General features: G+C 44.4%; 1 protein-coding gene across 2 annotated transcripts in view; it reads left to right on the top strand.

Annotated features, from left to right (window-relative positions):
* Positions 1-22,413, top strand: part of SLC24A1 (solute carrier family 24 member 1) — a 156,954-nt gene extending 134,541 nt beyond the window's left edge. For both annotated transcript variants that reach the window (XM_082255257.1, XM_082255256.1), the window contains 4 exons: positions 1,413-1,655; positions 3,081-3,170; positions 13,699-13,865; positions 22,040-22,413. In XM_082255257.1, the coding sequence (XP_082111383.1) occupies positions 1,413-1,655; positions 3,081-3,170; positions 13,699-13,865; positions 22,040-22,289 (750 nt within the window). In that variant the 3' untranslated portion in view covers positions 22,290-22,413. The remainder of the gene's footprint in view (positions 1-1,412; positions 1,656-3,080; positions 3,171-13,698; positions 13,866-22,039) is intronic.
* The last annotated feature ends 1,178 nt before the right edge of the window (positions 22,414-23,591 follow it).

Genomic DNA, 23,591 nt, shown 5'->3' with positions numbered 1-23,591 from the left:
AACAACATCCTATGGACAGATGAGACCAAGATCAACTTGTAGCAGAGTGATGGGAAGAGAAGAGTATGGAGAAGGAAAGGAACTGCTCATGATCCAAAGCATACCACCTCATCAGTGAAGCATGGTGGTGGTAGTGTCATGGCGTGGGCATGTATGGTTGTCAATGGAACTGGTTCTCTTGTATTTATTGATGATGTGACTGCTGACAAAAGCAGCAGGATGAATTCTGAAGTGTTTCGGGCAATATTATCTGCTCATATTCAGCCAAATGCTTCAGAACTCATTGGACGGCGCTTCACAGTGCAGATGGACAATGACCCGAAGCATACTGCGAAAGCAACCAAAGAGTTTTTTAAGGGAAAGAAGTGGAATGTTATGCAATGGCCAAGTCAATCACCTGACCTGAATCCGATTGAGCATGCATTTCACTTGCTGAAGACAAAACTGAAGGGAAAATGCCCCAAGAACAAGCAGGAACTGAAGACAGTTGCAGTAGAGGCCTGGCAGAGCATCACCAGGGATGAAACCCAGCATCTGGTGATGTCTATGCGTTCCAGACTTCAGGCTTTAATTGACTGCAAAGTATTTGCAACCAAGTATTAAAAAGTGAAAGTTTGATTTATGATTGTTAATCTGTCCCATTACTTTTGGTCCCTTAAAAAGTGGGAGGCACATATACAAACTGTTGTAATTCCTACACCGTTCACCTGATTTGGATGTAAATACCCCCAAATTAAAGCTGAAAGTCTGTAGTTAAAGCACATCTTGTTTGTTTCATTTCAAATCTATTGTGGTGGTGTATAGAGCCAAAAATATTAGAATTGTGTCGATGTCCCAATATTTATGGACCTGACTATACAACTTTATTCCAATAAAAGTAAGGGGGAACAAAGAGTTTTTCAACGCATTTCGGGGGTCCAAAAATGCCCTCTTCATCAGGACTTGATTGAGAACAATGTGAATGGACTAAAATACCATTATAGGTCCAGCTCACTTGCAGTCCATTCGCAGCTGCTCCCAATTTCTCAGCCGTGCGGGTGCATGTCCCCAAACACACACACTGTCTGCATTCAGGGACATGCACTCACACTTGCATGGTTAGAGCGGTGTCCCATTAGATGTCAATAGGACTGCCTGCATGAGGATGCACAGAACACCTATGCAACCCATGTGGGTGAAAACAGTCCTTCAAACAGGTATATAGATAGGTGCCCCCATATGAATGAGCTCTTGTGCAACAACATACAGCCACTCTTCTAATTGATGTCTATGGCAGCTGTACAATGTAGCTGGGTCCCAGGAGGTTCTAGATGCTGTAGGGGCCCCTACAGTCCATTGTGTGACCCAAATAGCATTAGGCTCAGGCTGATATGTAGAAGGTCCACCTTCTAATACAACATTTGCTTCCACAGAAGAGCACAGCCGACGCACCCGATGGAGGAGGATCCGGGAGCAGTGGTGATGAGAGCGATGACGAAGATGACACCGATGAGGATGACAGTGATGATGATGATGATGATGATGAGGACGAAGAAGAGGCAGATGAACCGTTATCTTTAGAGTGGCCAGATACCAAAAGAAAGCAAATAACCTACCTCTTCTTCTTGCCTATTGTGTTCCCTCTGTGGCTCACCGTTCCCGATGTTAGAAGCCCGGTAAGATATTTCCAATGGCTGAATCTATCAATCTAGAGATCAGGGGACTCAATTTTATTGCGGCCTGCATCAGCATTATGTTTGTCCTCAAAGGGCCGGTTGTATCTGTAAGACTGTGCCAAAAAAAGCCAAGGAAAAAATCCAAGGAAAATTCCAAGCTCTATTTACCAATCAGCCTGCGACCAACCAAACTGACCTGTCAGTTTGCATTACAATCAGGGATTTAGTCTGCACACATTTGTAAATACATGTGTAAGCTGCCTGCAGGCCCCGTCAAGGCACCCTGTTACCTGTAGTCCCTACCTCTGACTTCAAGGTCCCGTTCACACCTCAGCGTTCTGTAGCTTGAAGCTGAAAGCTCCAAAACGCTGGAGTAGAAAAAAAAATTAATTATTCTCTATGGAGACGGTTCACATCTCTGCTCCAAGTCACCTGAAGCCAAACACCTGAAGCTCAAAAAAGTTCTGGAGCTTTTATTGAAGCTCGAATCGGGCAGATTTGAGCGTTTTGTCACGTTTTTATTTCCATAGACATAAATGGAAATGCATCATTCGTACATTTGTGCATTTTGTCTTGCGGATTTGCGTGATTTTCTGCTCAAATGAAAAAGTGAAAAAATAAAATAGTAATAATATATGAATAAATAAATGTAAAATAAATACAGAAATAACAAAAATCATTGTAAATAATAAATAAAATAAATGAATAATATGTAATAATACATAAATAATATTTACCCTCTAATTTTAAAATACTTATACAAAAACTATGATTATTATTATTATTTATAATAAAAAAATAATAATACAAAAACACCCAACCCCCAAAAAATAAATAAATTACTATTACTATAATTCGTCATGGGAGGTCAGTACACCCATCATCATGGGAGATCAGTACAATACCCATCACCATGGGAGGTCAGTGCAATACCCATCACCATGGGAGGTCAGTACAATACCCATCACCATGGGAGGTCAGTACAATACCCATCATCATGGGAGGTCAGCGCAATACCCATCATCATGGGAGATCAGTACAATACCCATCATCATGGGAGGTCAGCACAATACCCATCATCATGGGAGGTTAGCGCAATACCCATCATCATGGGAGGTCAGTGCAATACCCATCACCATACTCATCATCATGGGAGATCAGTACAATACTCATCATCATGGGAGATCAGTACAATACCCATCACCGTGGGAGGTCAGTACAATACCCATCATCATGGGATGTCAGCACAATACCCATCATCATGGGAGGTCAGCACAATAGCTATCGCCGTGACCTGCGGAGTTCTCTTTCTCCTGTTCTGTGTATACAGGGGAATGTAACAATGTTACAACTATGTCATCTCTGACAACTTCATAGAATCATTTATAAATATAGAATAAATCTTCTTTCATCTTTATTTTTTAGAAATCAAGAAGGTTATTTGTCTTCACATTTTTGGCCTCTATTATGTGGATCGCTATCTTCTCATATCTCATGGTGTGGTGGGCACATCAGGTGAGTACTTAATTATTTGAGTATTTAATGGACAAAATAATGTTGGTTCAATTGTTAATTTTTACGGTGAGCTCCTTATTTCATGTAGAAATAATATTAACGCATTTTAGCGGGTGATCAATTTCTCTTCTGATTAATCTCTTCAGATAGGAAAATTGATCAATAGTCAACAGCCTATTCCTGTGGTGGTCAACATGCTTGATATAGGGAGCCTCAAGTACAGCCCCAGACATCACCAAAGGGATGTTTGTTCAATTCAATGAATATTCATTATCAGAGAGGGCACTCACAAAACAGGTTATAGTCAAAGGCCATGGGCATAATACAAGAGACGGTCAGAAGCTGCAGACATGATACAAGAGACGGTCAGAGACTCCAGGGATGAAACAAGAGATGGTCAGAGACTGCAGACATGATACAAGAGACGGTCAGAGACTGTGAACATGATACAAGAGATGGTCAGAGACAGCAGAAATGATACAGGAGATGGTCAGAGACTGCGGACATGATACAAGAGATGGTCAGAGACTGCGGACATGATACAAGAGATGGTCAGAGACTGCGGACATGATACAAGAGATGGTCAGAGACTGCGGACATGATACAAGAGATGGTCAGAGATTGTGGACATGACAAAAGAGATGGTCAGAGAATGCAGACATGATACAAGAGATGGTCAGAGACCACAGACATAATTTGGGAAATAGTCAGAGACTGCAGACATAGTTACATAGTAGATGAGGTTGAATAAAGACAATAGTCCATCCAGTTCAACCTGTGTAGGTGTGTGTGGCTGTAATCATCTCGCATACCCCTAAATGTTCTGATCCTTGAGATGTACGTCTAAGAGTCTTTTGAAAGCCACCATACTTCCCGCAGAAACCACCTCTTGTGGTAGAGAATTCCACAATCTTGTAGAACTCACAGTAAAGAACCCCCCCACGTTGGCTGAGGTTAAAACGCTTCTCCTCTAATCGCATTGTATGCCCTCGAGTCCTCGTGCAATCCCTTCGATTGAACAGCTTTTTTTCTAAGCTGAGATCCCCATTGAGATATTTATAAATTGCTATCATGTCCCCCCTCAGGCGTCTCTTCTCCAGGGAGAATAAATCAAGCGATTGCAGACGCTCTTCATAATTAAGGTCCTCCAATCCCCTAATCAGTTTAGTTGCCCTTCTCTGGACTCTCTCCAGCTCCAACACATCCCTCCTGAGGACTGGCGACCAGAACTGCACAGAATACTCCAGATGCGGTCGGACCAGAGCTTTATAAAGTGGAAGGATTATAGTCTTATCTCTGGAATACATCCCTTTCTTTATGCATGCTAATATTCTGCTGGCTTTGGCAGCTGCCGCTTGACATTGCATGCTATTGCCTAATCTATCATCAGCCAAGACTTCCAGATCTTTCTCCATTTTTGATTCCCCCAAGGGTTCCCCTCCTAACGTGTATCGTGATTTTATGTTTTTAGTCCCCAGGTGCAAAACCTTACACTTCTCAACATTAAACCTCATTTGCCATGTCGTTGCCCACTCCGTTATTTTGTCCAGGTCATTCTGTAGGATATCTGCTTCATGCTGTGAAATTATTGCCCTGGCCAATTTTGTGTCATCTGCAAAAACTGATATCGAACTACTGATCCCAACCTCAATGCTGTTTATGAATAAATTGAACAAGGTTGGTCCCAGGACTGAGCCTTGGGGGACCCCGCTTACTACCTCAGACCAGTCTGAGTATGCGCTGTTTATTACCACCCTTTGGACACGCCCTTTCAGCCAGTTCCATATCCAAGAGCAAACCCTGCTGTCGATACCTGCCGACCTTATTTTATAAATTAAGCGCTTGTGGGGAACTGTATCAAATGCCTTTGCGAAATCCAGGTACACCACATCCACTGGTCTGCCCCTATCTAGCTCACAGCTCACCACCTCGTAGAATGCTAAGAGATTGGTTTGACAAGAACGCCCATTTGTAAACCCGTGCTGGTTACTGCTGATGATGTTGTTGTCTTTAGCAAACTCTACGATATAGTCCCTTATCATCCCCTCTAGAAGTTTACATATTATTGATGTCAAACTGACAGGCCTATAATTTCCCGGGATATGCCTCTGCCCCTTTTTGAATATCGGAATCACGTTGGCTTTCCTCCAATCCCCTGGTACATCTCCTGTCCTAATACTGTCAGCAAAGATCAGGAACAGTGGTCTAGATATAACCTTACTGAGTTCCTTGAGTACTCTCGGATGTACGCCATCCGGACCTGGTGATTTGTTTGTGTTAAGTTTATCCAGCCTTTCCCTGATTACACCCTCTGTAAGCCATAGTGGCAAGTCCTGTGTATTACTACTAACCATATAGACATGATACAAGAGATGGTCAAAGACTGCAGACATGATACAAGAGACGGTCAGAGACTGCAGACATGATACAAGAGAAGGTCAGAGACTGCAGACATGATACAAGAGATGGTCAGAGACTGCAGACGTGATACAAGAGATAGTCAGAGACTGCAGACATGATACAAGAGATGGTCAGAGACTGCAGACGTGATACAAGAGATGGTCAGAGACTGCAGACATGATACAAGAGATGGTCAGAGACTGCAGACATGATACAAGAGATGGTCAGAGACTGCAGGCGTGATAAAAGAGATGGTCAGAGACTGCAGACGTGATACAAGAGATGGTCAGAGACTGCAGACATGATACAAGAGATGGTCAGAGACTGCAGACATGATACAAGAGATGGTCAGAGACTGCAGACGTGATACAAGAGATGGTCAGAGACTGCAGACGTGATACAAGAGATAGTCAGAGACTGCAGACATGATACAAGAGATGGTCAGAGACTGCAGACGTGATACAAGAGATGGTCAGAGATTGCAGACGTGATACAAGAGATGGTCAGAGACTGCAGACGTGATACAAGAGATGGTCAGAGACTGCAGACATGATACAAGAGATGGTCAGAGACTGCAGACGTTATACAAGAGATATATAACAAAAAGTGCAGCGCTATCAAATATGGATTATGAAGAAGATATCGAGGAGAGCAGTCCACAGGTGAAAATTATGGTGAAGCATGCACAAGATATAAACATTCAGTGCTCTTCAATGTGCTGGTAATCCTCCACCCAGTCTCATTAGCCTCTCACCTCACACTTAGCCCCTGTGTCACCAGACGGGCTAGTAAGACAAACTTTCTCCAAGGATATCACAAATATAGATCAAATCAGTATTCCTCTTCATCAGAAGATAAGGCTCACAGGTAACAGATCACAGGTCCATAAAGCGGGTCACAGGTCCATAGGAAAACAAAGGTCCGGACATAGTGCATTACCGCAATAAATTACTTTATTGAACATAGCATAAAATCATAAAAATTACCTTGTAAAGCACTATACAAGTGCATGTGATGAGCAGATTGTATTACACACAGCGGTCTCGACCGCAATGGATGGCGGGTGACTTCACCGGCCCCTCCCCCTTCGCACGCGTTACGTCCCACTGCACGGGACTTCCTCAGCTCAGCTGAGGAAGTCCCGTGCAGTGGGACGTAACGCGTGCGAAGGGGGAGGGGCCGGTGAAGTCACCCGCCATCCATTGCGGTCGAGACCGCTGTGTGTAATACAATCTGCTCATCACATGCACTTGTATAGTGCTTTACAAGGTAATTTTTATGATTTTATGCTATGTTCAATAAAGTAATTTATTGCGGTAATGCACTATGTCCGGACCTTTGTTTTCCTATGGACCTGTGACCCGCTTTATGGACCTGTGATCTGTTACCTGTGAGCCTTATCTTCTGATGAAGAGGAATACTGATTTGATCTATATTTGTGATATCCTTGGAGAAAGTTTGTCTTACTAGCCCGTCTGGTGACACAGGGGCTAAGTGTGAGGTGAGAGGCTAATGAGACTGGGTGGAGGATTACCAGCACATTGAAGAGCACTGAATGTTTATATCTTGTGCATGCTTCACCATAATTTTCACCTGTGGACTGCTCTCCTCGATATCTTCTTCATAATCCATATTTGATAGCGCTGCACTTTTTGTTATATATTTGTTATTGGGACTTTTGGTTTATTGATCCTTTAGTGCATAGCAGCTTTCTATTATATTATTTTATACAGTTGCGCTGAATTTTTATCTATTATTATTTGCCTGTTATACAAGAGATGGTCAGAGATTGCAGATGTGATACAAGAGATGATCAGAGATTGCAGATAAAAAAAAAAAAAATTGAAGTGTGTATGACCACTATAATGCTTCTTTCACACTAGTGGCAGAGCTTACCGCCTAGGGTTGCCACATCATTCCTTTAAACCCAAACATATATTAATTACACAGGTTCTAAGGCTAAGTTAATGCAGATAAGGCACTCAGTGAGTTCAATTACCACCTTAATCAGCCACAGAACCTGTGTAATTACTATATGTTCGGGTTTAAAGGGATGAGGTGGCAACCCAATTATCACCACTCTCAAAAAATGATCCAAGGTGGATCAATTTTCAGAGGACGGTGAAAAGAGGTTCACAGGCTTTTTTAGGGGGCAATAAGTAACGTTAAAAATGATCATGGATACATAAATTGTTACATAGTGGATCCTAGAGAGGCCCTTTTTTATATTGGTAAGCAGGGGGCACGCGCCTTCTGGAACATAGACTTCATGGAAGTTCCATATACTACACTACTCAAAAACATAAAAAGAACACTTTTCAAACAGCGTATAGCATCAAGTCAATTAATCTCCTGGGATATTTTTCGAGTCATTAGATGGGCAACGACGGGACGACCTCCAAAACAGGAATGGTTTTACAGGTGGAGGCCACTGACATTTTTTTCCCTACTCATCTTTTCAGTAGTTTTGCATTTGGCTAGGGTCAGTGTCACTACTGCAGGGCTGGCCCAAGACATTGTGCTGCCTGGGTCCAAGAATGTAATGCTGCCCCCCCCCCAAAAAAAAAAAAAAATCATGCCCACTAAAAGGCCCCACGTCCATTATTTTATATCATGATAATAAAAACTAAAATTAAATTTATCAGGAAGTCAGATTTACATGCAACAGCACCCCACTTCACATAAAGAGTCCCTCCTTAACATCAGAAGCTCCATACTTAGCATCAGGAGCCCCCTATCTAACATCAAGAGTCTTCTTTTACACCAGAAGCCCCCCCCCCCCTTTACATTAGGAGTCCCCCTTTGCGTCAGCAGTCCCTACTTACATCAGAAGTCTACATTTATGTCAGAATCCCTCTTTACATAAGAAGTCTCCCCCCTCACTTTATGAGTTCTCCCGTGGCTTTGGTTCTTCTACCCCCCATGTGCATGCCTGTGTCCTCCTCCTCCATGCGAGTGTGCAGGTCCGGCCCCAGAACACACACAGGCTGGTGAGGTTAACAAACAGCCTTCTGGCCCCAACCTCCATCACCACCAGTGGCTGCTCGATAGCCTGCAAACGTTTGCACCCAAAACTATCTTTTCCACACGGAGCGAGCTGAGGAGCCCGCTCAGCTACTGGCACCTTCCTGCCATTGGCTGGGATGGGACAGTGGGCATGCACAGCCTGGGGGTATGGGACATCAGAGCGGCTCAGGGGGAATTTGGCACCCTGCCCCCCCCTAGGGTGACAACATTTCCAAAATGCTATTCAGGGACAATTTTGCAAGGACGGACGGGGGGGGAAATGTAGTCTCAGGGTTGATCAGCGGCGGGGGTGATTTGGCGGGCGAATGGCTGGTGTTAATACTTAAATCATCCCGACACCATGCTTGATATAGTGTCAGGATGATCAAACCACATTATTTCTATTACTACATTGTAATATATAATAAAATAGTTCAACTCACCATAATGCAGAATTAGTGGGAACTCTGAGCTTGTCACTTGCCACCAGGATGCAGCTTGTCACTTGCCACGTCGCCTGCCACCAGATGGAGCGTGTCACTTGCCACGTCGCCTGCCACCAAATGGAGCATGTCACTTGCTACGTCACCTTCCACCTGATGCAGCTTGCAATGTCACCTGCCACTAGATGCAGCTTGCCACTTGCCACGTCGCCTTCCACCAGATGCAGCTTGTCACTTGCCACGTCACTTTCCACCTGATGCAGCTTGTCACTTGCAACATCGCCTGACACCAGATGCAGCTTGTCACTTGCCACGTCGCCTTCCACCTGATGAAGCTTGTCACTTGCCACGTCGCCTGACACCAGATGCAGCTTGTCACTTGCCACGTCACCTGCCTTTGGATGCAGCTTGTCACTTGCCATGTCACCTGCCTTCGGATGCAGCTCGTCACCTGCCTTCAGATGCAGCTTGTCACTTGCCATGTCATCTGCCTTCAGATGCAGCTTGTCACTTGCCATGTCACCTGCCTTCGGATGCAGCTCATCACTTGCCATGTCATCTGCCTTCGGATGCAGCTTGTCACTTGCCATGTCACCTGCCTTCGGATGCAGCTTGTCACTTGCCATGTCACCTGCCTTCGGATGCAGCTCGTCACTTGCCACGTCACCTGCCTTCCGATGCAGCTTGTCACTTGCCATGTCACCTGCCTTCGGATGCAGATCGTCACTTGCCACGTCACCTGCCTTCAGATGCAGCTTATCACTTGCCATGTCACCTGCCATCGGATGCATCTCGTCACTTGCCACGTCACCTGCCTTCAGATGCAGCTTGTCACTTGCCATGTCACCTGCCTTCGGATGCAGCTTGTCACTTGCCACGTCACCTGCCTTCAGATGCAGCTTGTCACTTGCCATGTCACCTGCCTTCGGATGCAGCTTGTCACTTGCCACGTCACCTGCCTTCAGATGCAGCTTGTCACTTGCCGTGTCACCTGCCTTCAGATGCAGCTTGTCGCTTGCCATGTCACCTGCCTTTGGATGCAGCTTGTCACTTGCCAGGTCACCTGCCTTCGGATGCAGCTTGTCACTTGCCACGTCACCTGCCTTCAGATGCAGCTTGTCACTTGCCATGTCACCTGCCCTCAGATGCAGCTTGTCACTTGCCATGTCACCTGCCTTCGGATGCAGCTTGTCACTTGCCATGTCACCTGCCTTCGGATGCAGCTTGTCACTTGCCATGTCACCTGCCTTCAGATGCAGCTTGTCACTTGCCATGTCACCTGCCTTCGGATGCAGCTTGTCACTTGCCATGTCACCTGCCTTCGGATGAAGCTTGTCACTTGCCATGTCACCTGCCTTCAGATGCAGCTTGTCACTTGCCATGTCACCTGCCTTCGGATGCAGCTTGTCGCTTGCCACGTCACCTGCCTTCAGATGCAGCTTGTCACTTGCCATGTCACCTGCCTTCAGATGCAGCTTGTCACTTGCCATGTCACCTGCCTTCAGATGCAGCTTGTCACTTGCCATGTCACCTGCCTTCGGATGCAGCTTGTCACTTGCCATGTCACCTGCCTTCGGATGAAGCTTGTCACTTGCCACTATCATGTGCCACCAGAGAGAGGGCAGGGAGAGAAAGAGGGGGGGGGGACTTTCTGTTTGCTGCTTAATTTTCCCGCCCTTACATCTCAGATGCAGTACACTGGCAGAGAGAGAGGGGCAGCATGTGTGGGACAAGCTCAGGGACGCAATAGGGAGCAGTGTGCGGATGATGGATCCCCTCCTTCTAGGACAGCCTGCAGCAAGTCAACTGTCACCCGCTGCCCGCACAGTAACAATCGGGTCCGGATGGATCGGCAGCGGCCGTTAGAGGACTTCTGTCCCTGTCCACCACCTGACATATCACAGAGGCAAAGGAAGTTCTCCAAAACGCTGTTGGCTCTGTGCTACAGGTGGTGGGCGGGCCGGGAGAGAGAAGAAGTCTGCAGCTTCAGCCGCAGCTGAGAAGCCGAAGTTCCCCAAACCCTGCAGCTCCCAGCACACATGCCGATGCCTCTCTTTCGCTACACATACCGCCCGTGCTTCTCGCTCCTCCGCTCCACATACCGCCCGTGCTTCTCGCTCCTCCGCTCCACATACCGCCCGTGCATCTCGCTCCTCTGCTCCACATACCGCCCGTGCTTCTCTCTCCTCCGCTTCACATACCGCCCCTGCTTCTCTTCCAGTCCGCCACTGATTTGCCACCCCTATCAGAGTGCCGCCTGGGTCCAATGGACCCACCGGGACCCATGGTAGGGCTGGCCCTGCACTACTGGTAGCATGAGGTGATACCTGGACCCTATAGAGGTTGCACAGGCAGTCAAACTCCTCCAGGATTGCACATCAATATGTGCCATTGCCAGAAGGTTTGCTGTGTCTCCCAGCACAGTCTCATAAGCATGGAGGAAATTTCAGGAGACAGGCAGTTAATCTAGGAGAGCTGGACAGGGCCGTAGAAGGTCCTTAACCCATCAGCAAGACCGGTATCCTTTGTGCAAGGAGGAACAGGATGAGCACTGCCAGAGCCCTACAAAATGACTTCCAGCAGGCCACTGGTGTGAATGTCTCTGACCAATCAGAAACAGACTTCATGAAGGTGGCCTGAGGGTCCGATGTACTCTAGTGGGCCCTGTGCTTACTGCTTGCCACTGTGGAGCCAGATTGGCATTTGCCATTAAACACCAGAATTGGCAGGTCCACCACTGGCGCCCTGTGCTTTTCACAGAGGAGAGCAGGTTCACCCTGAGCACATGTGACCGAGGTGAAAGGGTCTGGAGAAGCTGTGGAGAACGTTATGCTGCCTGTAACATCGTTCAGCATAACCGCTTTGGTGGTGGGTCAGTGCTGGTCTAGGGATGCATATCCATGGAGGGGCGCACAGACCTCTACAAGCTAGACAATGGCACCCTGACTGCCATTAGGTATCGGGATGAAATCCTTGGACCCATTGTAAGACCCTACACTGTTGCAGTGGGTCCTGGGTTCCTCCTGGTGCACGACAATGCCCGGCCTCATGTGGTGAGAGTATGCAGCCAGTTCCTGGAGGATGAAGGAATTGATCCCAATAAATGGCCCCCCACACTCGCCTGACCTAAATCGAAATCGCCTGACCCGCCGCCAGGTTGCACCTCAGTCTGTTCAGGAGCTCAGTGATGTCCTGGTCCAGATCTGGGAGGAAATACCCCAGGACACCATCCATTGTCTCATTAGGAGCATTCCCTGACGTTGTCCGGCATGCATACAAGCACGTGGGGGCCATACAAACTACTGAGGACCATTTTGAGTTGCTGCAATGAAATTTCAGCAAAATGGACTAGCCTGCTGCATCATTTTTCACTTTGATTTTTGGGGTGTCTTTTAATTCAGCCCTCTGTAGGGTGATAATTTTCATTTCCATCAAACGATGTGGCATCCTTTCCTTCCTAACACATTACCCAGTCCATACCAGTATAGATCCTAACACATTACCCAGTCCATACGGGAATAGATCCTAACACATTACCCAGTTCATACCAGTATAGATCCTAACACATTACCCAGTTCATACCAGTATAGATCCTAACACATTACCCAGTCCATACCAGTATAGATCCTAACACATTACCCAGTCCATACCAGTATAGATCCTAACACATTACCCAGTCCATACCAGTATAGATCCTAACACATTACCCAGTCCATACCAGTATAGATCTTAACACCTTACCCAGTCCATACCAATATAGATCCTAACACATTAACCAGTCCATACCAGTATAGATCCTAACACATTACCCAGTTCATACCAGTATAGATCCTAACACATTACCCAGTCCATACCAGTATAGATCCTAACACATTACCCAGTCCATACCAGTATAGATCCTAACACATTACCCAGTCCATACCAGTATAGATCCTAACACATTACCCAGTCCATACCAGTATAGATCCTAACACCTTACCCAGTCCATACCAATAAAGATCCTAACACATTACCCAGTCCATACCAGTATAGATATCCCAGCATGATAATTTTCCCCATTGAGATCTGATGTGTTTTCAAAGCGTTCCTTTCATTTTTTTTTCTGAGCAGAGTATAATAAACAGAGTATAAATCTGCCTGTAAAGTGACATGACATTACAGAGGAAAGGGGAAACAACAGACAGTGGGGTAGATTCACTAAAACTGGAGAGTGCACAATCTGGTGCAGCTCTGCATAAAAACCAATCAGCTCCCAAGTTTCATTGTCAAAGCTTAATTGAACAAGCTGAAGTTAGAAGCTGATTGGCTACCATGCAGATCTGCACCAGATTTTGCCCTCTTCAGTTTTAGTAAATAGGGCTGTGCACCCACACTCACATGGATATCAGATTGGGAGCAGTGCCTGTGTCCCGGCAGCCGCTGCATCCCAACTGACACAAGTGGGACTGCCTGCATAGGGATGTATGGAACACCCGTGCATCCTTGTGCAGGTAAATGTAGGCCTCAAGTGGGCATACCTGTGAATGAGACTCTACTCTATCCAAAATGGATAAACTGTGGGTACTGGATGGTGTGTATTGAGGTTTTCTATCTGAGTGTGTTGGTTTTCTTTTCATCTATGTTGTCTATATTTTAGGAACTGAATAAACTTGCTGATATCCGTGTTATCTTTTGACCAGGTTGGGGAAACCATTGGCATTTCGGAAGAGATTATGGGTCTGACAATACTTGCCGCCGGCACATCAATCCCGGATCTTATCACGAGTGTCATAGTGGCAAGGAAAGGCCTAGGAGACATGGCCGTGTCCAGCTCTGTGGGCAGCAACATATTTGATATCACTGTAGGGTGAGTATATAGAAAGGATGTGTACTATTCATGGCCCAGTACACCCAGTTCCCTAGTGCAATTAGGTAGCAATGGCGCCATGGACATTTGTATCATCATTGTTGCCCAACTCAATATTTTATTCTGCAAAAAACCAGGAAAAAATCCTAGAAAAAGATTTCCCCAGAAAAAAAGGGGGGAAAGGGGATGTTTGAGATGCCTTGTAAATAGGGTTACATAGAAAATTTACAAAGATGTATGAAGCAAAAAATATATGTAAAAAGCAAAGAACTTTATTGCATAATTACAAAAAGGCAGTCTAAAGAGACTTGCATGTACAATTATCATAAAAAAAGTCACATCAATTTCTAAAAAACCTTCAGTACATAGGACCGCCATCCTGGTATGTTCCCGGGCCTTTTGGATTACACAACCTTACAGTATATAATTGGTGGATCTATGATGTAGATGTGGGTGGACCACATATCAATGTAAGTTCTGCATTCATCTGCATTGGTATTACAGATACACTGTATGATATAGATTATTTATTTGTTCTATGTACTATATACTGTATACAGATATGTGCTGAGGGAACTGCGGACCAATACACCCCCTGAGGAAGACTTTGTTAAAGTTGAAACAAGTTGGGGTTCGGGGGTCCGAAACCTTGTCACTCCGTGTCATCATCCATATGTTTTGTGATATCCACCTCTTTATGTCCGTGTTTGACTATGTACTGAAGGTTTTTTAGAAATTGATGTAACTTTTCTTTCTGATAATTGTACATGCAAGTCTCTTTAGACTGCCTTTTTGTAATTATGCAATAAAGTTCTTCGCTTTTTACATATATCTTTTGCTTCAAACATCTTTGTAAATTTTCTATGTAACCCTATTTACAAGGCATCTCAAACATCCCCTTTCCCCATTTTTTTCTGGGAAATCTTTTTCTAGGATTTTTTCCAGGTTTTTTTCCAATTAATTTGGGATGGATGCCAAAAATAAATTACCCTACATATGAGTGTAACTGAGCAGTTATATATTTCAATATTTTATTCTACTTTCTGTGTCAATACTAAAGGTCAGGGGTCTCCAAACTGCAGCCCTTGGGTCGGATGTGGCCCATTGCTTTAGCTGGCCCTTGAAGCACTATTGCTTCCACTGATACCAGTGATGGGAAACAAATTCTCCCACTGACACCAATGATGGAGCACTATTCCTCCCACTGACACCAATGATGGGGCACTATTCCTCCCGCTGACACCAATGATGTGGCACTATTCCTCCCACTGACACCAATGATGGGGCACTATTCCTCCCACTGACACCAATGATGGGGCACTATTCCTCCCACTGACACCAATGATGGGGAACTATTCCTCCCACTGACACCAATGATGGGGCACTATTCCTCCCACTGACACCAATGATGGGGCACTATTCCTCCCACTGACATCAATGATGGGGCACTATTCCTCCCACTACTACCAATGATGGGGCACTATTCCTCCCACTGACACCAATGATGTGGCACTATTCCTCCCACTGACACCAATGATGGGGAACTATTCCTCCCACTGACACCAATGATGTGGCACTATTCCTCCCACTGACACCAATGATGGGGCACTATTCCTTCTACTGATACCAATGATGGGGCACTATTCCTTCTACTGATACCAATGATGGGGCACTATTCCTCCCACTGACACCAATGATGGGGCACTATACCTCCCACTGACACCAATGATGGGGCACTATTCCTCCCACTGACACCAATGATGGGGCACTATTCCTCCCACTGACACCAATGATGGGGAACTATTCCTCCCACTGACACCAATGATGTGGCACTATTTCTCCCACTGACACCAATGATGGGGCACTATTCCTTCTACTGATACCAATGATGGGGCACTATTCCTTCTACTAATACCAATAATGGGGCACTATTCCTCCCACTGACACCAATGATGGGGCACTATACCTCCCACTGACACCAATGATGGGGCACTATTCCTCCCACTGACACCAATGATGGGGCACTATTCCTCCCACTGACACCAATGATGGGGCACTATTCTTCCCATTGACACCAATGATGGGGCACTATTCCTCCCACTGACACCATTCTTTTTTACTCCCACTGACCACCAAGCCTATGGCATTGTTTACTCCAACTGATGCCAGGGCATTTTCTACTCCTGCTGGCCACAGTTCCGGGCCCCTAAAGTTTGAAGAGCAGATAGCTGGCCCTTTGTTTTGAACGTTTGTTAAATCTAATAATTTGAATGTTATTGGGTATTCTTTGCAAAGTGAAATTTCCCCACATTCACTAGGCAAGGTGCAAACTCCCCTTGGCAAAAGGAACGGCCTATTAGTGAATCACCGCTGATGTGATTGCTAGTACTTCATCATATTTCACTTTCTGCTTTTGTTGCACCCCTTTAATTACCTTCCAGCCCAAATTCACATAGGCCTCATTTACACTTGTTATTGGGAGGGACAGGCAGTTATAAAAAGAATGATCGTGGTCACCACCAGCAGACAATTAATGGATTCATGCTATGAATGACCAATTCTGACCCCAACATCTTGTCTGTTCACTGGTGTGACTAATCCAGTTTTGGTGATCCTGTGCCAACAGTACCCTCAGCTGATACCAGGGGGCCCTTATGGTTTACTGTTGCTTGTGGCCCTTCGGTTCAAAGTTCTGTGTGTTCAGAGATACCTCTACGCACACAACTGTTGTAAATGGTATTCGTTAGAGAGGTCAGAACAAGGTTGGTCATTTTCCCTTGTCCTCTCCTATTAACCGGTTGCCGACCGCCGCACGACTATATACTGCGGCGGTCAGCCCCGGCCAGGCAGAGTGACGTATCGATACGTCACTCGCCTGTCACTGACTTGCGAGCCTATTGCGGGCGGGCGCGTGCCCGCCGAGGCGCGCGCCCCCTGCGGCTCGTTCACAGACAAGTCAGTGCGTGTGACTCGATGTCCGCCAGTCACACTGCGATCGCTCCTGTGAAGGGAGAAAGACAGAGCGGCTTGTGTAAACAAGCTGCCTGTCAGTTCTCCCTGTGTAAAAGTGAAGATCTGACCGTTCTACTATGTAGAACTGTTGATCTTTGCTTTTACACCAATAGCAATGTCCCTGCACAGTTAGAATCACGCCCCTAAGACACACTTAACCCCTCCCTGTCCAATAAAGTTAACCCCTTCCCTGCCAGTGTCATTTTTGCAGTAACAGTGCATATATATAGCACTGATTACTGCAGTAATGTCACTGGTACCCCCAAAAGTGTAAAAAATGTCAGTCAAGGGTCCGATCTGTCCGCCGCAATGTCGCAGTACCGAAAAAAAAATCGCAGATCGCCGCCATTACGCGTTAAAAAAAAAACACCAAAAATGACAAAAATCTTTCCCTTTGTTAGTAAATGCGATAACATTTGCGCAAACCAATCAAAATACGCTTTTTGCGATTTTTTTTACCAAACATAGGTAGCATAAAACAAATTGGCCGAAAAATGTTAAAAAATTTTGATTTTTACATTTTTTTTGGGGAGTTTCATATAAAAAAATGTGAAAAATATTGTTATTTTTGCAAAATTTACGCTCTTTTTTTGTTTATAGCGCGTGATCAAAAAATCGCACAGGTGATCAAATACCACCAAAAGAAAGCTCTGTTTGTGGGGAAAAAAAGGACGTCAAATTAGTTTAGGTACAGCGTCGCACGACCGCGCAATTGTCCGTTAAAGTCACGCAGTAAAAAATCGCAAAAAAAACCCTGGTCCTTTAGCAGCCAAATCCTCCGTGGGCTTAAGTGGTTAATCAGGTATTTTGACAATAGCACTGCCACTCATTGCAAGTTTTTTGGCATTGTTCTCTGTAAACTCCAGAGCCTGTGTAGTGTCATACAACTGAACCTCTAAACTAGTCTTTCTCAACCTTTTCAACACAGAGAAACCCTTAAAATAATATTCCGGTCTCAAGGAACTCCTGCTAAAAATTCCTATATCTACATCTCTTTATAGATTGGTGTGATGGTCAGTGGGAAGAATGCTCCTTACACTTGTGGACCTTGGGAATAATTCCCCCATACTGATAGCTAAAAAGATCAATGGTGTCAGTGGGAACTTACCTGAGAGGCAGATATTGCTCATTGCTCAAGGAACCCCCAGCAACGTCTGGAGGAACCCTAGAGTTCCATGGAAACCTGTTGAGAAAACCGCACTCTGTGTGTGAATGGACAATGTGCAATCATAGGAGCACAGCTTGGGAGCAAACCTGCTCAAGTGTCCCCATAGCAAGAGGGTTGCTATTTGGGGCACTTGGCAGTGGGTAGGAGCCAGGACCGGCGGCGGGGACCCATAAAGAAGAGGATCAGGGCTCAATATGCAAAACCATTACAAAAAGCAGGTGTGTAAAGCATGTTTTTTGTTTTTTTTTTTCAATTCGATCCTTTATATTCACTTTAGGGCATCACAGGTAACACTAAATCATGCTTTATGTAGACTTCAGCCACATGATTCGGCAAATTATTTTATAAACATATTCTATTGCATTGTTTCTCAACCAAGGTGCCGTCTGGGTTCCCCTGGGGTGCCACGACCAAGGGACCCAATTTGTCCTGGATCAGCATCATCAGTTGCTATGGTGCAGACGGGCCAGCCGCCAGCACCATCACAACCATTGACGTTCTAGGGCTAGGACGTGCAACATCCTTTATTGCTACAGTAAATTTTAGCAGAAGCTACCAAGCAATGTCTGGATGGACTATGCGGCTATAAAGGTGGAGCAATTTTCTTAAACAAATGTTGGAGTGACACCTGTGATGCCTTAGACTGAGTGATTATAAAGGCTGGAATTTTGTTTAAAAAAACAAAACAAAAAGCAACAAACATGCTTTACACATCTGCTTTGTGTAATGGTTTTGCACAGCATAGCCCAGATCCTCTTCTTTATGGGTCCCTAACGCTGGTCCCAGCTCCTTCCCACTGCCAAGTGCCCCCAATAGCAAGCCTCTTACTATGAGGGCACTTGAGCAGGCTTGCTCCCAAGCTGCGCTCCTGTGATTGCACACTGTCCATTCACAGAGTGCGGCTCTGCTTGGCCCACCCCCCCCCCCCACTCTATCCTATATGGCTCACTGGTTTTGATTGACTGTGTGAGCCAATGAGGAGAGGGGGACCCAGGGGACCCATTGCTCTCATGCACATCCCTGGATCAAGATGGGGGTCAGGTAAGTATAAGGAAGGAGGTGGGGGGGCTGAGAAAAAAGTTTTTTACCTTAATGCATAAAGGTAAAAAACCTTCAGCCTTTAGAACCACTTTAAGCTGGCCATACATACATAGTTAAATAGTTACATAGTAGGTGAGGTTGAATAAAGACAATAGTCCATTCAGTTCAACCTGTATAGGTGTGTGTGGCCGTAATCCTCTCACATAGCCCTGAATGTTCTGATCCTTGAAATGTATGTCTAATAGTCTTTTGAAAGCCACCATACTTCCCGCAGAAACCACCTCTTGTGGTAGAGAATTCCACAATCTTGTAGCTCTAACAGTAAAGAACCCCCCACGTTGGCTGAGGTTAAAACGCTTCTCCTCTAATCGCATTGTATGCAGACGCTCTTCATAATTAAGGTCCTCCAATCCCCTAATTAGTTTAGTTGCCCTTCTCTGGACTCTCTCCAGCTCCAACACATCCCTCCTGAGGACTGGCGACGAGAACTGGACAGAATACTCCAGATGTGGTCGGACCAGAGTTGTATAAAGTAGAAGGATTATAGTCTTATCTCTGGAATACATCCCTTTCTTTATGCATGCTAATATTTTACAAGCAGATTTTCATTTGAACGCTTGTAGAAAAATCGTTCATCAAGACTTTCTTTCTTGCCATCATTGAGTCAACTAATTTAATTTGAAATCTCTTAAAATTCATCCAGATCTGCTATTTGAAATCCCAGACGTATCAAATAGGTTTCATCACAATATGTATGACTTTTCCTGAACAAAAACCACATTCACAGTTAGACATTTATTCATTAAGAGAAAAATTTTCCATACTGCTCTTTGAATTATCTTGTCACTATGGTCAAAAACGGATATCAATATAACCACACTAACCATTAGAAAATTGAACCAACATTCAAGTCTACTGGTATATGGCCAGTTTTAAAGGTGATGTTTTGAGAATTCTGGGAAATTTTCAGTGTAGATCCAGGAGTTTCAAACTAGCCATAGGTAGCATGGTGTGAGTGATCTGGGCTTATGGAAGCGTTGAAGTGGCAATATTGTCATTTTAATTATAGTGGAGGGTTGTGGATTGTCTTATTTTTATCCACTTGACCTCTGGAAGGATTAAGCGCCCATTCAGACTGGCACAACACGACTTTGTGGGGCGACCTGTGAAGTCGCGGTGCACAGCGACTTGCACGGACTTCGTATAATTGAAGTCAATGCAAGTCGCCTCCAGGTCGCCCCAAAGTAGTACAGGACCCTTTTTCTAAGTCGGAGCGACTTGTGTCACTCCTATTAGAACGGCTCCTGTACTATTCAATGGCGACCGACCGACCGCGACTTGTCAGGCGACCAAGTCGCCTGACAAGTCGCGCTAGTGTGAATGGACCCTTACTCCCATGACCAAGGCATATTTTGCTATTGATCACTGTGCTACTGTAACTGGAAAACACTGTACGCAAATTCGATTATCAATTTTTTTTCCCCACAAATAGAGCTTTTTTTTGGTGGTATTTACTCAACACTGGGGTTTTTATTACTTGCTATAAAAAAAAAAAAAGTTTAAAAATTTTGAACAAAAAACCAAACACGTTTTCTTAGTTTCTGTTATAAAATTAAGTAAACAAATGATCTTTCTTCATAAATTTAGGCCAAAATGTATTCTGCTACATTTCTTTCGGAAAAAATAACACAAATCAGTGTATATTTAGTCTGCGGGAAAGTTGTAGAGTCTTCAATCTATGGTACATATGTGCGAAAATTAATCGGTCCTGATGTACTAACGGTCTATCTCATTTCTTGAGGCCCTAAAAGGCCAGAACAGTACGAATAAGCCCAAATGACCCCTTTTTGGAAAGTAGACAATTAAGTAAGAGGCATGGCGAGTTTTTTGAAGCTGTAATTTTTTGTCACAATTTTTAAAAAATGAAGAAATTAAATAAAACATTTTTTTTTTTTTTACATACTGTCACCTGTGCAGTACAGCGTCATCATTTGACTGGTCAGTGATACTGACTGTATGTAAAAAAAATAATAATAATTTGATATTCAATTTTTTTTTATTCATTTTTTAGTGACAGTGTACTACTCGGGGGAGTGGGGGGGAGAGATCAGGGTTTTTTGTTTTTTTTTTTACACTGTGATTGGTTGTTACAGTGATGATGACTGTAGCAGCAATCATTTTAAACTGTCACGAATGGCTTTCATTCTTGACTCATTGTTTACTATTGTGATACTGTGATTTGCTCACAGCTATCACACGGTACAGGGTGCTGTGATTGGCCCAGGTACCATGTGATCACTGGTGACCAATTACAGATCACACAGACAGTAGTAAACAATGTCATAAATGGATTCCATCCAGGACTCTTGCTTACTAAGTGACGTGTGATCGCATAGCGTAGTGGTATCTGGACCGGTCACAGCAACTCAATACCAATCACCGTAATCCGCTGTGTATGGTGGACACATCGGTTTCAGAGCACAAGGAGAGGCGCATAGTGCGCATGTGCACATCACAATGTCTGGGGGAGCCCAGCCCGCTGCTGGTGGTCGGCAAGTGATTAAGTATTTGGTATGATTTTGTTTCTCTTTTTCATTTTTGATATAAAATATGGACTATGGATTATTCTTGCAGTATTTTTAATCAATAAATTGACTGCATACAGCAATGTCTCTAACCCGAAACCAAGCTTCCTTGACGCGTTTCACCACTCCTCACTTGCTCACAAGGACAAGGGAAGTCATTTCAAAGATGAAATGTGACTGGCTGTGAATGGTAACATGTCTTCCATGGAAAGTTTTCACCAATTATACCCAATGGGCTTTTATACTTTGCTGGAAAATTACAGTGGCAGAATGAAAATTTGTATTTGTTTGTTTTAGGGCAACGCAGGCAGTTTATATTGTGAACCCATTACTAAACAAGGCTCCATGTGTCTCTCTTTTGTTGGCAGGTTACCGGTCCCCTGGTTCCTCTTCTCCATGTTTAACGGTTTCAGTCCCGTGGCGGTCAGCAGCAACGGCCTGTTCTGCGCCATCGTCCTCCTGTTCCTTATGCTCCTCTTTGTTATATTCTCCATCGCTACCTGCAAGTGGAGAATGAACAAGTTTCTGGGATTCACCATGTTCACGTTGTACTTTGTGTTCGTCATTGTCAGTGTAATGTTGGAGGACAGAATTATTATATGCCCTGTATCTATATAAGCCCATCCTAAGCACCCACTACTCATAAACACCCCACCCCGCCAAGCATAGGGCACCCACAAACCGTCACTTCTCCATCCAGTGATCAAATACATGGTATGAACAGTCATAAATATATTTTCTTATTCTTATTTTTTATATACTACCTAGTAGCCAGCAATGTAACCGACTAGGAAAGAGACTCTTGAATCTCAGCCTAGAAAATCTTTCCCTGACCTGTACATGGACTATGAACACAAATGTTACATGCTCTTGAATAACAATTAAGTCTACCCCCTCAACCATTAGACATGTCTGCCAAGAAATATGTGAATTCAGTTATTATTTTTAAACATATTAAGTAAACTTAAATTAAACCAATCAGGATGGTGATTTTCCTTGATGACAGTAATATTGATTAAGATAGAATAGCCCTACTGTTTTTTTTTTTTTATGAGAACGGGTTTTGCTTGTCCACAAAAGTAATTTGTCTGAGGGAGTAAGATGTGTAGAGGAACCCATTTCTAACCAAACTCCTACCTCATCTCAAGCCCAAACACCGACCTCATCTCTAACTCAACTCTGACATCATCATTAACCCAACTCCTACATCATCTCTAACCCAACTCTGACCTCATCTTTAACCCAAACGCCTACCTCATCCCTAACCCAAACTTCGACCTCATCTCTAAACCAAATTCTGAACTCTTCTCCAACCCAATCTCTGAACTCTTCCCCAACTCAAACTCTGAACTCTTCTCTAACCTAACTCCTCCCTCATCTCTAACCCAAACTCTGAACTTATCTCTGACCCAACTCTGACCTCATCAATAAACCAAACTCATCTCTAACCCAAACTCTGAACTCATCTCTAACTAAACTCTGACCTCATCGTTAACCCAAAATCAGAACTCATTTCTAACCCATCTCTGACCTCATCTCCAACCCAACTCTGACCTCATTCCTAACCTAAATCCTACCTCATCCCTAACCTGGACTCATCTCTAACTCATCTCTGACCTCATCACTAACCTGATTTAATCTCTAATCCAACTCTGAACTCATCTTTAACCCAAACTCTGACCACATCTCTAACCCAACTCCGATATCATCTGTAACCTAACTTTAACCTCATCTTCAACCCAATTCTGACCTCATGATTAACCAAAACTTCTACCTTATCTCTAACCCAACTCTGACCCCATCTTTACCCCAACTGATCTTATCTTTAACCTAAACTCTAAATTAATCTCTGACCTCATCTCTAACCCAACTCTGACCTCATTCCTAACCTAAACTTATCTCTAACTCGAAGTAATCTCT

The sequence above is a fragment of the Pelophylax lessonae genome (genome assembly GCF_965119305.1).
Source record: "Pelophylax lessonae genome assembly, chromosome: 4".
In the NCBI taxonomy this organism is placed as follows: domain Eukaryota; kingdom Metazoa; phylum Chordata; class Amphibia; order Anura; family Ranidae; genus Pelophylax; species Pelophylax lessonae.
The sequence above is the reverse complement of the archived record's forward strand: the minus strand, read 5'-3'. Positions and strand labels throughout refer to the sequence as shown.